Below are 12,279 nucleotides of genomic sequence, written 5' to 3' on the forward strand. Positions count from 1 at the left end.
ATGCTCTGTTGAAGACGAGCTATTGTGAAATCCCCCATAGGAATAAGTCTCTCACTCCCGGCATCTTACTGCATCTTACTGCACAACTGTGGTCTGTGTGGAGCACTGATTAGACACAAATAGAGGAAACAGAGAAAAACCACCATCCATCCAGGCTCTCACTGCCATGCAAATGGAAGGACATGGCCATTATGGCCCATGAGGTTGGAGCAACTATTATGACTAGTGCTTTCCCCAGACTGTCCCCCCAGGGCCGTTCTCTTTGGACTACTGTACATATGGTGGGGCCTTTCTTCCATGCCTTTTTTGCTGTCAGGACTACAAAAGCACAGCACTGACAGCAGTGAAACCCCCACCTACACGTGCTTTCAACGACCCATCTATTCACTATCATCCACCTCCTGGCCAACCTAATTTATGAAAGATTTGCATAGCAGCGAGCGCTTGGCTATCAAATTTAACCTGAAATCTTAGATCAACATTTCAGTGTTAAACCACCAATAAGGCGAAGTCTGATCTTGCCTTTAAAACTTCAGCTGTGTTTAAAGACATGCTCCGGAACTTTGGCAACTAGTACGTTATTTTTTTTTAAACCTCCCGCTTTGGGCTGGATGTGTCAATGTGTAGTTCATACATGCATAATCTTTGAGCAGAATTACTGTTTTACCTCAATTAGCCACGAAATCCCTAGTTTGAAAGCAACTGTTTACTGGAAGCTGTGCGGCGCCATTTTCCCCTTCATTTTACCCCACGTGGGCCAGCCCCCTAGCAATTCGAGTTCTAGCCAATAAGGTTCAGCCCCTCTCCATTTGAGTGACAGCTAGCAAGATGCACACACAGCAGAGCATGAGAGCGCAATGACGTGGTGCACATATCTGCACGTGGCTCGTGAACGCTACTTTCAGAACTACTGGCTAAAAAGTATAAAAAAGTACTGGAGAATCTCTTAATCTTCAAGCAGATAAAGTAAATCGGTGATCACCTTGAGGGCTGTAATTCTCAGGCTAAGTCAATCGACAGTTTGCTAAGAGTTTCAGCTGCTCCCTCTAGATGGAGCTCATATGTTTGCTAAGCAGATCGACTGTTTGAGTGTGTGTAACCGATACAAAAGTGCAGAACAGGAAGTTAAAGCCTCTGTTGAATGGCCATGTTAAACCCAGTCAGATTTGTACTTGTGGTACTATGTCATCTATTGTGGTACTATGTCATCTATTGTCGTGCTTTACTCTCATGTTGATGTTGAAGGTTTTCCCAAGGCCTCCGCTTGTGTTTTGCCCACAAACTTCCCTACCCTCCCAGCTAATTGTAAATGATACATGCATGGAATGACAGCGTAATGAGGATGGGATGTGTAATTGCAACATACAGCATTTGTATCTAATTTCTAGGAAAAGGCTGATCACATTTTGAGGTGCCTTGAGGCCATGGTTAATGCTACAGTTATGGTTCAGAGGGAACGGCTTTTAAACATTACCCTTAACCTGAAAAAATGTATAGAAATTTGGTCCCAACTAGGAGTGATATTATTTTTCGGAGCCTATTCTTAAAAGGGAACTGCCTCCTAGAACCAACTTCTCTGGTTATAAATGGCCTATGTGGCATCGATATGAGTCAGAAACATTCATTCTAGTGTCAAAATTGACTACAAAGTGTAAATAGGATCATTTTGGTCATGAAGTCAGTCTGCTTTCACTTGTAGCCTGTGAGAAAGACCTGATCACTTGACAGAGAGCCATGTGAGTGAGAGGTGCTTCAGCACACAGGTAGGAGAAAGGAATTATAATTATTTTATTCACCACAAGGGCACAATGGCCGCAAAAAGCATGGATTCTTTTAGGGGGCATTACAGACACACAAAGGGGATGTAGCTAGGAAATTTGAGGCATTAAGTGCTTTTCAAATTGTGAATGAGAGACTGATGAAGTGTGTACAGCCTGCGCAAAAAACCAAGCAGAGCTCCTGCCTTTCATGCAACTTTTTCAAATCATCATTAGAGTCGCATCATGCAGCCTTCAAAACATATAGCCCAACATTTGTATCACAGCTAAAGTTACATAACTCTAAATTAAGCATATAGGAGGACCTGTTTCTTTGTTAACCCGCTCAACACAGAATAACCGCATGTGTTTGGAGAAAATATCCTTTCTATTTTATTGAGCAATGTTCAATTGTATTCTTCACTCTATAAAATAATGCCACGGAATTCTAAGCAAATCTTGTCTGTTAAATGAGTGGAAGAAGTAGCACAGACCCTCTGCTGGTGCAGAACACTGAGAAGTTTGTGCCACTTCATGCCTTGCTCTCCGAGCCACCTGATGTGAGAGTCAATAATGTATGTAAATAGTTCATGGCTAGGCTACATGTTGACTATTTGTGCATTTTCCAGGAGCTTGTCTTGTTAAAAGAGATCAGGGAATTGTACAGTTCATGTAAGGAAATCAGTCAATTGAAATACATTAATTAGGCCCTAATCTATGGATTTCACATGACTGGGCAGGAGCACAGCCATGGGTGGGCCTGGGAGGGCATAGGCCCACCCACTGGGGAGCCAGGCCCAGCCGAGTTTTTCCCGACAAAAGGGCTTTATTACAGACAGAAATACTCTTCAGTTTCATCAGCTGTCTGGGTGGCTGGTCTCAGATGATCCCGCAGGTGAAGAAGCCGGATGTGGAGGTCCTGGGCTTGCATGGTTACACGTGGTCTGCGGTTGTGAGGCCGGCTGGATGTACTACCAAATTCTCTAAAACGATGTTGGAGGCGGCTTATGGTAGGGAAATGAACATTAAATTCTCTGGCAACAGCTCTGGTGGACATTCCTGCAGTCAGCATGCCAATTGCACGCGCTCCCTCAACTTGAGACATCTGTGGCATTGTGTTGTGTGACAACTGCACATTTAAGAGTGGCCTTTTATTGTACCGAGCGCAAGGTGCACCTGTGTAATGATCATGCTGTTTAATCAGCTTCTTGATATGCCACAACTGTCAAGTGGATGGATTCTCTTGGCAAAAGATACATGCTCACTAACAGGGATGTAAACAAATTTGTGCACAAAATTTGAGCGCGATAAGCTTTTTGTGCGTATGGAATATTTCTGGGATATTTTAATTCAGCTCATGAAACATTTTTGTGCCACTGATCTACACACAAAACCCCACAATGTCAAAGTGGAATTTTGCTTTTAGAAATGTTTATGAATTAATACAAAATTAAAAGCTGAAATGTCTTGAGTCAATAAGTATTCAACTACTTTATGGCAAGCCTAAATATGTTAAGGAGTAAAAATTTGCTTAATCACATAATAAGTTGCATGGACTCGGTGTGCAATAGTAGTGGTTAACATGATTTTTGAATGATTACTCCAGCTCTGTACACCACACCCAGTCTCTACAAAGATACAGGCGTCCTTCCTAACTCAATTGCCGAAGATGAAGGAAACCGCTCAGGGATTTCACCATGAGGCCAATGGTCATTTTTAAATAGTTTAATGGCTGTGATAGGAGAAAACTGTCTGTACAGAATAAACATATTCCAAAACATGCATCCTGTTTGCAATAAGGCACTAAAGTAATACTGCAAAAAATGTGGCAAATTAACATTTTGTCCTGAATACAAAGCATTATGTTTGGAGCAAATCCAACACATCACTGAGTACCACTTCATATTTTCAAGCATGGTGGTGGCTGCATCATGTTATGGATATTTACGTCATCGGCAAGGACTAGGGAGTGTTTTTAGGATAAAAATAAACCGAATAGAGCTAAGCAACAGACACTAGGAGACATTCACCTTTCAGCAGGACAATAACCTAAAACTTGTTGCTTACCAAGACAACATTGAATGTTCCTGAGTGGCCTAGTTACAGTTTTCACTTAAAATACTTGAAAAAGGCTGTCTAGACAGAGCTTGAAGAATGTTGTTTTTTTTTAAGGCAAATATTGTACAATCCAGGTGTGCAAAGCTTTTAGACTGTAATGGCTGCCAAAGGTGATTCTAGCATGTATTGACTCAAGGGGTTGAATACTTATCTAATCAAGATACAGTATGTTATTGTTTTATTTTTCATTAATCTTTAAAAAATGTTAGAGCAGCAATTGATAAAACAAGACCATGTTTGCAAAACAAGTTTTTCTGAGCCTATCAAATCAAATCACATTTTATTTGACACATACACGTGTTTAGCAGATGTTATAGCAGGTGTAGCGAAATGCTTGTGCTTCTAGCTCCGACGGTGCAGTAATATCTACACAGGTAAGCTAACGGTTACAGAAATCAGGAATGCAGACAGGCTCAATATACCTTTTAATATATGAGTGACTGTGTCCAACACACCACCTGGTGTTATGTTGAGCAAAAATATTTTTTTTAATGTATTTTTTTCTCAATTACATGTATTGCTAAATAAATGTTTAGAAAGAAATACAGTTAGGCACCACATTACAACAAGACAAAACAGCTTGCTCAATCAAGTCTTATAAGTATAAAAGCAAAGCTTGTTTTCATATAATCAAAAAAGCTTGAAAAGGTAGTGGAATGGGATTAGTGTGGTGTGTAAAGAATCCAATACTTTAACTTGTATGCGGTACAAATCACATTAATGTGGGATCACCTCCTCTAAGAGTATGTATTAGGCTGTTTGGAAGGTTTGAATCCTAAGCAAACTGCAATCACATTGTTTGAAGTACAATAGAACAACATACAGTGGGGAAAAAAAGTATTTAGTCAGCCACCAATTGTGCAAGTTCTCCCACTTAAAAAGATGAGAGAGGCCTGTAATTTTCATCATAGGTACACGTCAATTATGACAGACAAATTGATTTTTTTTTTCTCCAGAAAATCACATTGTAGGATTTTTTATGAATTTATTTGCAAATTATGGTGGAAAATAAGTATTTGGTCACCTACAAACAAGCAAGATTTCTGGCTCTCACAGACCTGTAACTTCTTCTTTAAGAGGCTCCTCTGTCCTCCACTCGTTACCTGTATTAATGGCACCTGTTTGAACTTGTTATCAGTATAAAAGACACCTGTCCACAACCTCAAACAGTCACACTCCAAACTCCACTATGGCCAAGACCAAAGAGCTGTCAAATGACACCAGAAACAAAATTGTAGACCTGCACCAGGCTGGGAAGACTGAATCTGCAATAGGTAAGCAGCTTGGTTTGAAGAAATCAACTGTGGGAGCAATTATTAGGAAATGGAAGACATACAAGACCACTGATAATCTCCCTCGATCTGGGGCTCCATGCAAGATCTCACACCGTGGGGTCAAAATGATCACAAGAACGGTGAGCAAAAATCCCAGAACCACACAGGGGGACCTAGTGAATGACCTGCAGAGAGCTGGGACCAAAGTAACAAAGCCTACCATCAGTAACACACTACGCCGCCAGGGACTCAAATCCTGCAGTGCCAGACGTGTCCCCCTGCTTAAGCCAGTACATGTCCAGGCCCGTCTGAAGTTTGCTAGAGTGCATTTGGATGATCCAGAAGAGGATTGGGAGAATGTCATATGGTCAGATGAAACCAAAATATAACTTTTTGGTAAAAACTCAACTCGTCGTGTTTGGAGGACAAAGAATGCTGAGTTGCATCCAAAGAACACCATACCTACTGTGAAGCATGGGGGTGGAAACATCATGCTTTGGGGCTGTTTTTCTGCAAAGGGACCAGGACGACTGATCCGTGTAAAGGAAAGAATGAATGGGGCCATGTATCGTGAGATTTTGAGTGAAAACCTCCTTCCATCAGCAAGGGCATTGAAGATGAAACGTGGCTGGCATGACAATGATCCTAAACACACCGCCCGGGCAACGAAGGAGTGGCTTCGTAAGAAGCATTTCAAGGTCCTGGAGTGGCCTAGCCAGTCTCCAGATCTCAACCCCATAGAAAATCTTTGGAGGGAGTTGAAAGTCTGTGTTGCCCAGCGACAGCCCCAAAACATCACTGCTCTAGAGGAGATCTGCATGGAGGAATGGGCCAAAATACCAGCAACAGTGTGTGAAAACCTTGTGAAGACTTACAGAAAACGTTTGACCTGTGTCATTGCCAACAAAGGGTATATAACAAAGTATTGAGAAACTTTTGTTATTGACCAAATACTTATTGACCAAATTCTCATTTTGTCTGTCATAGTTGACGTGTACATATGATGAAAATTACAGGCCTCTCTCATCTTTTTAAGTGGGAGAACTTCCAAAATTGGTGACTGACTAAATACTTTTTCCCCCACTGTAGGCACTGTAGTAGGCCAACACTGTGTGCTGGAAAACCTTGGTAGAGCATGGGTGGAGTTTTGTTTTTAATAGAAAATTGTGTTGGCAGCTGAGCTGACTGAAGACCGGGAATTCAACTTGCAGTTGTTGATATCGTTTCCATGGTAACATGTCTTTACAGGACGTGATAAAACTTAAAGTTGCAAGCTGCTTTCGTAGCAAGGTGTTGTACCAGACACTGGTACTTCTTGCTATGTTGATATAACTGTGATTTGACAGATACATATTGCTATGCTAGCTAGCTACCTGCTGTCAGGTTGGCTAAACATAAGGTCAGCGCAGGCTTTAGCCTACACATAGAACTGAATTAGCAGATCATCTTGAGATGGTTAGACAGTCAGGAGGGGAGAAGTCTTAAACTTCAAAACTTCTCTCCTTAGCAAAGCTAGCTTAGCTTACCTCGCTGTTACTCACTACTGCACTTGTTTGTTTGTTGTGATTGAATGGCAAAGACACACTCAAGAAACACCCACATTAAGCAACACCCCAAAGAAAACTCTAGTTTAGCCACAACCCAAAGAAAACTCTAGTTTAGCCACAACCCAAAGAAAACTCTAGTTTGGGCTTCAGTAATGGCCGCTGCATTTCTTAATGCGCACTGGAAGAAACACATACAGAATCAGTGAGTGCAGTTCACCTTTAGGAAACAAAAACAATAAAGTGCATTCCATATTCCAGCCTCACAACAATGTTTATGTTGGCTGTTCGGTCTACAATACTTTGAGGTCTAGTTCTTATACATTAGGGTGAAAAGCACACACACTAGTAGGCCTATCTCCTTGGATACCACCTCTTGTTGCCAGGTTACCCGGGGAATGGATACAGGGACATCTTGTCATTTGAGTGCTGGGTTAGGTGCACTCTGTCTCTTTGTGTATAGAACTCTTTATTTAAGTTGTAAAATGCAAGTTGTGGTCGCAAGGTTTTGCGTTGTGTGTGTGAGAGAGAGTGCATGCGTGCGAGCGACATGCTTGTGTGTGTCTATTGGTTTGGGTAGGCTTATAGAGAAGTGTTGGGCTTGTGTTGAGGTAGGCGAGACGTTTGGAGCTCAACCCATAAGCTCACCTTATCTGAGGACACTGCAATCCTGTAAAATTGAAGCACATTTCCAGTTATGAAATCAGAAATATGTCTACGTGTACAGAAATTTATGATTCTGTGGAGGTCAGAGCACTTTTTATTGGTTCTTATTGTCTTGTCTTGAAAATAAACATCATACCAGTTGAAGGAGCCTAACCACAGAAGCCTCAGAGAGACAGTTTTGTAATTTTGCCAATTTTCTATCATGTTTCTGCCATTCCAGAAACATTTCCATGACGTGACTAAGCTCAATTAAATATCAGTACTTTTAGGCAGTCAATTTTTTTGATGTCCTTAGAGTTAGCAAAGCTACAACCTTTCAATTTGAATGCTTTCCCCTGTTCCTTAATTCTATTATATGTACTCATTGCTCTTACATCACATTAATTTGGACAGAATGCAATCTGATTTATTCATAAAGCATTCAGGCAACACAGCTGATTTGATTATATGGGGAAGTGAGCTTTTTGATTGCTGTGTCTAAGTGTGTTTGAAAGGTCCAACATGGCTGTCTGTATTACAGGTGAAGGATCTGACCAAGTTCCTGGATCCAAGTGGGCTGGGGGTGATCAGCTTCGAGGACTTCCATCGAGGAATCTCGGCCATCAGCAATGGAGGTGAGTCAGAGGATCTTCCTTCCAAAGCTGTGATGACCATGACTGCCATCATAGTTTGAACTTTTATTTGGAAACACCTTTGAAAGCTCGAAAATGAGGCCTATGTGCTCTCACTGACATGCACCATTTTAGTCAATTTTTTGGGGGCAACTTTTGTCAATCACTTAGTATCCCTATCCCCTAGATAGACTCAAATAGATCATTACATGAACTATTTGCAATTGCTATCATTTCATTAAGTCTGCTACTACTAACAATATGGAGAGCTGTAATGTTTTAAGATCAGGGCTTCCATTGACCAGTGCCATATGTTGGTCCTATCAGGCTCTATCTATCCCAGCTTCTTCCTGATGGCAGCTGCCATTGTTCATATGCTCACATGATTTTAGCTAAGGTGAAAGGTTTTGAGGAGGAAAAAAAACAGTGACCCAATTTCATTCAGACTGCACTTCAAATCACATAGTTTTTCTTTCACGGAACGTTTACAGCCTCCTATAAACCTTCCTTTCTAAACAATGGAAGCAATGGATCATGTGCCTGACTACTGAGTCATCAGGTTTCTCTCTGCCTTCTCATCCATTTCAAGGAAGGATGAGAGATGTGTCCTGAAAAGTATAGGCCGTAGACTGCTTGTTTACACAATGTCTGTTTTTCAGCCCACCCATAAATCATCGGTTGCTACAAACAAATAAAAACAAAACAAATATTCCACTGCAATCCTGTTATGAGTCACTGTAAAGCGCTGATGGATTTATCCATCCATGAAGCACCTCAAGCGTCAGCAATATTGCCATCATTATGGTAAAGAATGTCACCCTGGTGCTATGCTGACATCATCATACAGAGACGGTGTTGACATCACACACTAGCTGTGTTAGCGTGCTGCACAGGTTTGTGTTGATGTCATCGCAACAGTGTTGTTGCCCTGGCTGCCACCACAGCCCTTTGCTTTGCTGTTGGTCTGTGTTGGAGTTTTTCCCAGTGCTTTCTGGGTTACAACTGCCCCATTTACCCGGACCGTTAATAAGTAATATGCTGGAAAGCATGAGACACGAGGCACATGGACTTCTGCTAGGCCAGGTTTCAGCTAGAGAATGAGAGAGGGAGGGAGGGAGGGACTGGGCTGAGTCCTATTCGCCTGAATAATTCAGTGTCTCTCTCTCTCTCCCACTCGTTTCTCATCGTCTCTCTCTCCCACTATGTCTCTCTCCTGGTGCCAGCGCCTTATCCATTTCATGAGACCTCACAAAGGACAGGAGAAAGAGTCACTCAAGCCATGTAAAGACTGTTCTAAGGTCACTGTAACAAGTCCATGATATAGCCTAACCTAATTATTTTCTTCAAACCTCAGGACTCTAGTTTGCCATGAACGTGTGAAGATCAGAACACTTAACTTCCCCGGCCTCTCACACTTCGTTGTCAGAATTCCAGTCCGTCTGTATAGCCAACCTTGCTCAGGGCTACAAGTATTCTGCACTGGTCACCCCCACCTCGTTTCCCTGGAGTCACATCAGAAAACCTGCTATTCCAGCTCCAACTGGAACCACAGTTCAGTTTCAATGTTTACTTTTTTAAATTTTAACTTGGTTTCTCCTTGTCATTTCTCTGTCGGTTACTGGCTGGAGGTGCCTTTAATAAAGAAAAGCCTGTTGGCAGTGTAAATACCTTACCCCCCGTGTTGTCTCTGGCATGTCTGGAATAGCTAAGCCAGTGTAGCACAGGGAGACGTGTTGAATAAAGTCTGTCAACTCTTAGAAAATACAATGTGTCCCTGTACATTGTGACTCTTTTGAGTTGGTGCCAAGCGACTCCAGCACTCTGCCACCCTATACAGAGGGACACGCAACCCTCTCAAGCGAACCTCCTCCCAGCACAAAATTAGACTTTATATTCTACTTAACTACCCAGTAATCTGTATCAGTCCTGAACAGCAGCGGCTGTTACGTAAGACCAGGGTAGAACCTGCATGTGGTCCAGCGGCCACTGCTGTCAAGAGCACTGTTTGTGTTCTTTTAGCTCAGCAGCAGGGTGCTATTCAGAGCTCTGTTAACTAGAGGAGCCTTCCCCAGTGGCTGCTGGGAGTCTGGCCCGACACCCTATTGTCCGCTCCCGATTTGGTCGGTCTCGGGTTTCACAGCGCTTATTTGCAGGTGCTTTCGTTGGAGGCTCTAAATCTGAATTTGATAGGGGTCATTTTGTGTTCTTTTATTGGTTGATTTAGCTCACACACACTTCACACACTCACATTGCACACAGCAGCCCTTGAAATGTGACTGTTACATAATGTTGATTGTTACTCCAAGCATAAAGACTCGTTTTCTAAATAGGGCGGCGAGGACATGTACGGTAAAAGAAGCACTGTAGTTGACCATAGCACATTTGACTTTGGTTCAGACATTTAGTCCCCCCCTTCTAGGAGTGGGCGATATACCGGTTTGATAGTAAAAACCGGTATTGTGCCGCGCCATGATATGGATTTAGCAATATCATGGATACCGCGATTTATTCAGAATTCATAAATTCGAATTTTGCATCAATATTTTTTTGTTCCAAATTTCAACTGAGTGATAGTACTAAGTAGCTACATCTTTTTTTTTTTTTTTTTATCCAACCTTTCTTGGTTCTTACGAATAAAAGAATGTATGTTAATATGTTGACCTATTTTTATGAGCGCACGTCGCATGCACTTGTTGCACGCATGTAGTGCTAGCAACAAAGAAGTGTGCAGGCAGCTGCAGTTAGGAGGCAGGTTAACTATTGGGGGAAAACTTTACAATCCAGGATGAGCGAAAACACAGAAATTGATGTTGCTCAAGAGCAGGAGGATAAATTGGTTAAGAAGAAAGGGGGCACCTCTGTTGTTTGGAACTGGTTTGGCTTTAAAATCTCCGACCCCGACCAAAACACTACCCTATGCAAGTTGTGTCGTCGTGTTGTCTTAGCAAAAGGTGGAAACACGACCAACCTGTTCAATCACTTAAAAAACATACATGTCCGTGAGTATGAACAATGCACCAGAATGCGTGAGACAGTAAGCCCAGGAGCTCGCCCGAAGACAAGCCAGACTCGCACTCAACAATCAATTATATCATCATTTGCTGCCGGTACTTGCTATGAGAAGACGAGCAAAAAATGGATAGACATCACAGCTGCGATTACAAATCACATAGCGAAGGACATGGTACCGATTCAAACTGTGGAGAAAGAGGGGTTCAGAAAGTTGATTCAAACTCTGGACCCAAGATATGAGATCCCGAGCCGCAAATATTTTAGCCAAAAATGCCTGCCACAGCTTTACACAGAATGCTGGGACAGAGTTTACAGTGAGATAAATAACATTCCATTCTTCTCCACTACTGCCGATCTATGGTCAAGTCGTACCACAGAACCTTATATAAGCCTCACAATCCATTACATAGACGGTGACTGGAAACTGAAAAGTAAGTGCCTACAGACGTCTTATTTCCCAGACGACCACACCGGGGAAATAATTGCAGGTGGGCTGAGGGACATACTGTCGTCCTGGGGATTAAAAGAGTCGCGTCAAGTTTGTATGACGACCGACAGCGGATCGAACATGATCAAGGCATTGCAGCTGAACAAGTGGGCAAACCTTGGATGTTTCGGACACAGGCTGCACAATGCTATTGGTAAGTTTCAGGACTGTAGCCTAGGCCTACCCTGTATGATGCTTATTATTAAGAAAAAATACAGCTCACATCAGCCATGTACCGTAGGCTAAATCTAAGCACATCAGATTTGTAAAATGTGTAACAGTTGAATGTAAATGCCGTAAATCCTCAAACAAAGATTAAAAGTTATATTGTATTGTGATTTCTATATAAAAATGCATTATTATTAATTATTATTGTATTGTGATTCGATTATTTTTCACCCTATTATTTTGATTTCTTATTCCCAATTTCCAGAGAGGAGTGTCCAAAACGCTCCCGGGCCACAGGGGTGTGCGATTTCCCGGGCCACAGGGGTTTGCAAAAAGGTGGTTAGCACGTTCTCATACAGCTGGAAAAAGCAGAAGGCCCTGATGACAGCACAGAATGAACTAAGCCTGCCCCTGCACAAGCTCATCACAGAATCTCCGACAAGGTGGGGATCTCGTCTGAAAATGATGGAAAGAGTCCTGGAGCAGGAAAAGGCCATTACACAGGTCCTGGCAGGGGACAAAAAGACACGGCACCTTGTACCTACCTGGCAAGACATCCAGGTCTTGGAATCAGTCACAGCAGCACTGAAGCCACTCCAGGACTTTACAGATGCCCTGTCAGGAGAAGCGTATGTGAGCGTG

The 12,279-nt window shown here is 42.3% G+C and overlaps 1 protein-coding gene across 1 annotated transcript in view; it reads left to right on the top strand.

Moving 5' to 3' along the window:
- LOC311136284 (rab11 family-interacting protein 3-like) overlaps nucleotides 1–12,279 on the top strand; it is a 50,492-nt gene that overhangs the window by 17,763 nt on the left and 20,450 nt on the right. The window contains exon 2 of the mRNA XM_084170415.1: nucleotides 7,880–7,973. Within this exon, the coding sequence (XP_084026541.1) occupies nucleotides 7,880–7,973 (94 nt within the window). The remainder of the gene's footprint in view (nucleotides 1–7,879; nucleotides 7,974–12,279) is intronic.

The sequence above is a fragment of the Coregonus lavaretus genome (genome assembly GCF_964263955.1).
Source record: "Coregonus lavaretus genome assembly, chromosome: 1".
Taxonomy (NCBI): Eukaryota; Metazoa; Chordata; class Actinopteri; order Salmoniformes; family Salmonidae; genus Coregonus; species Coregonus lavaretus.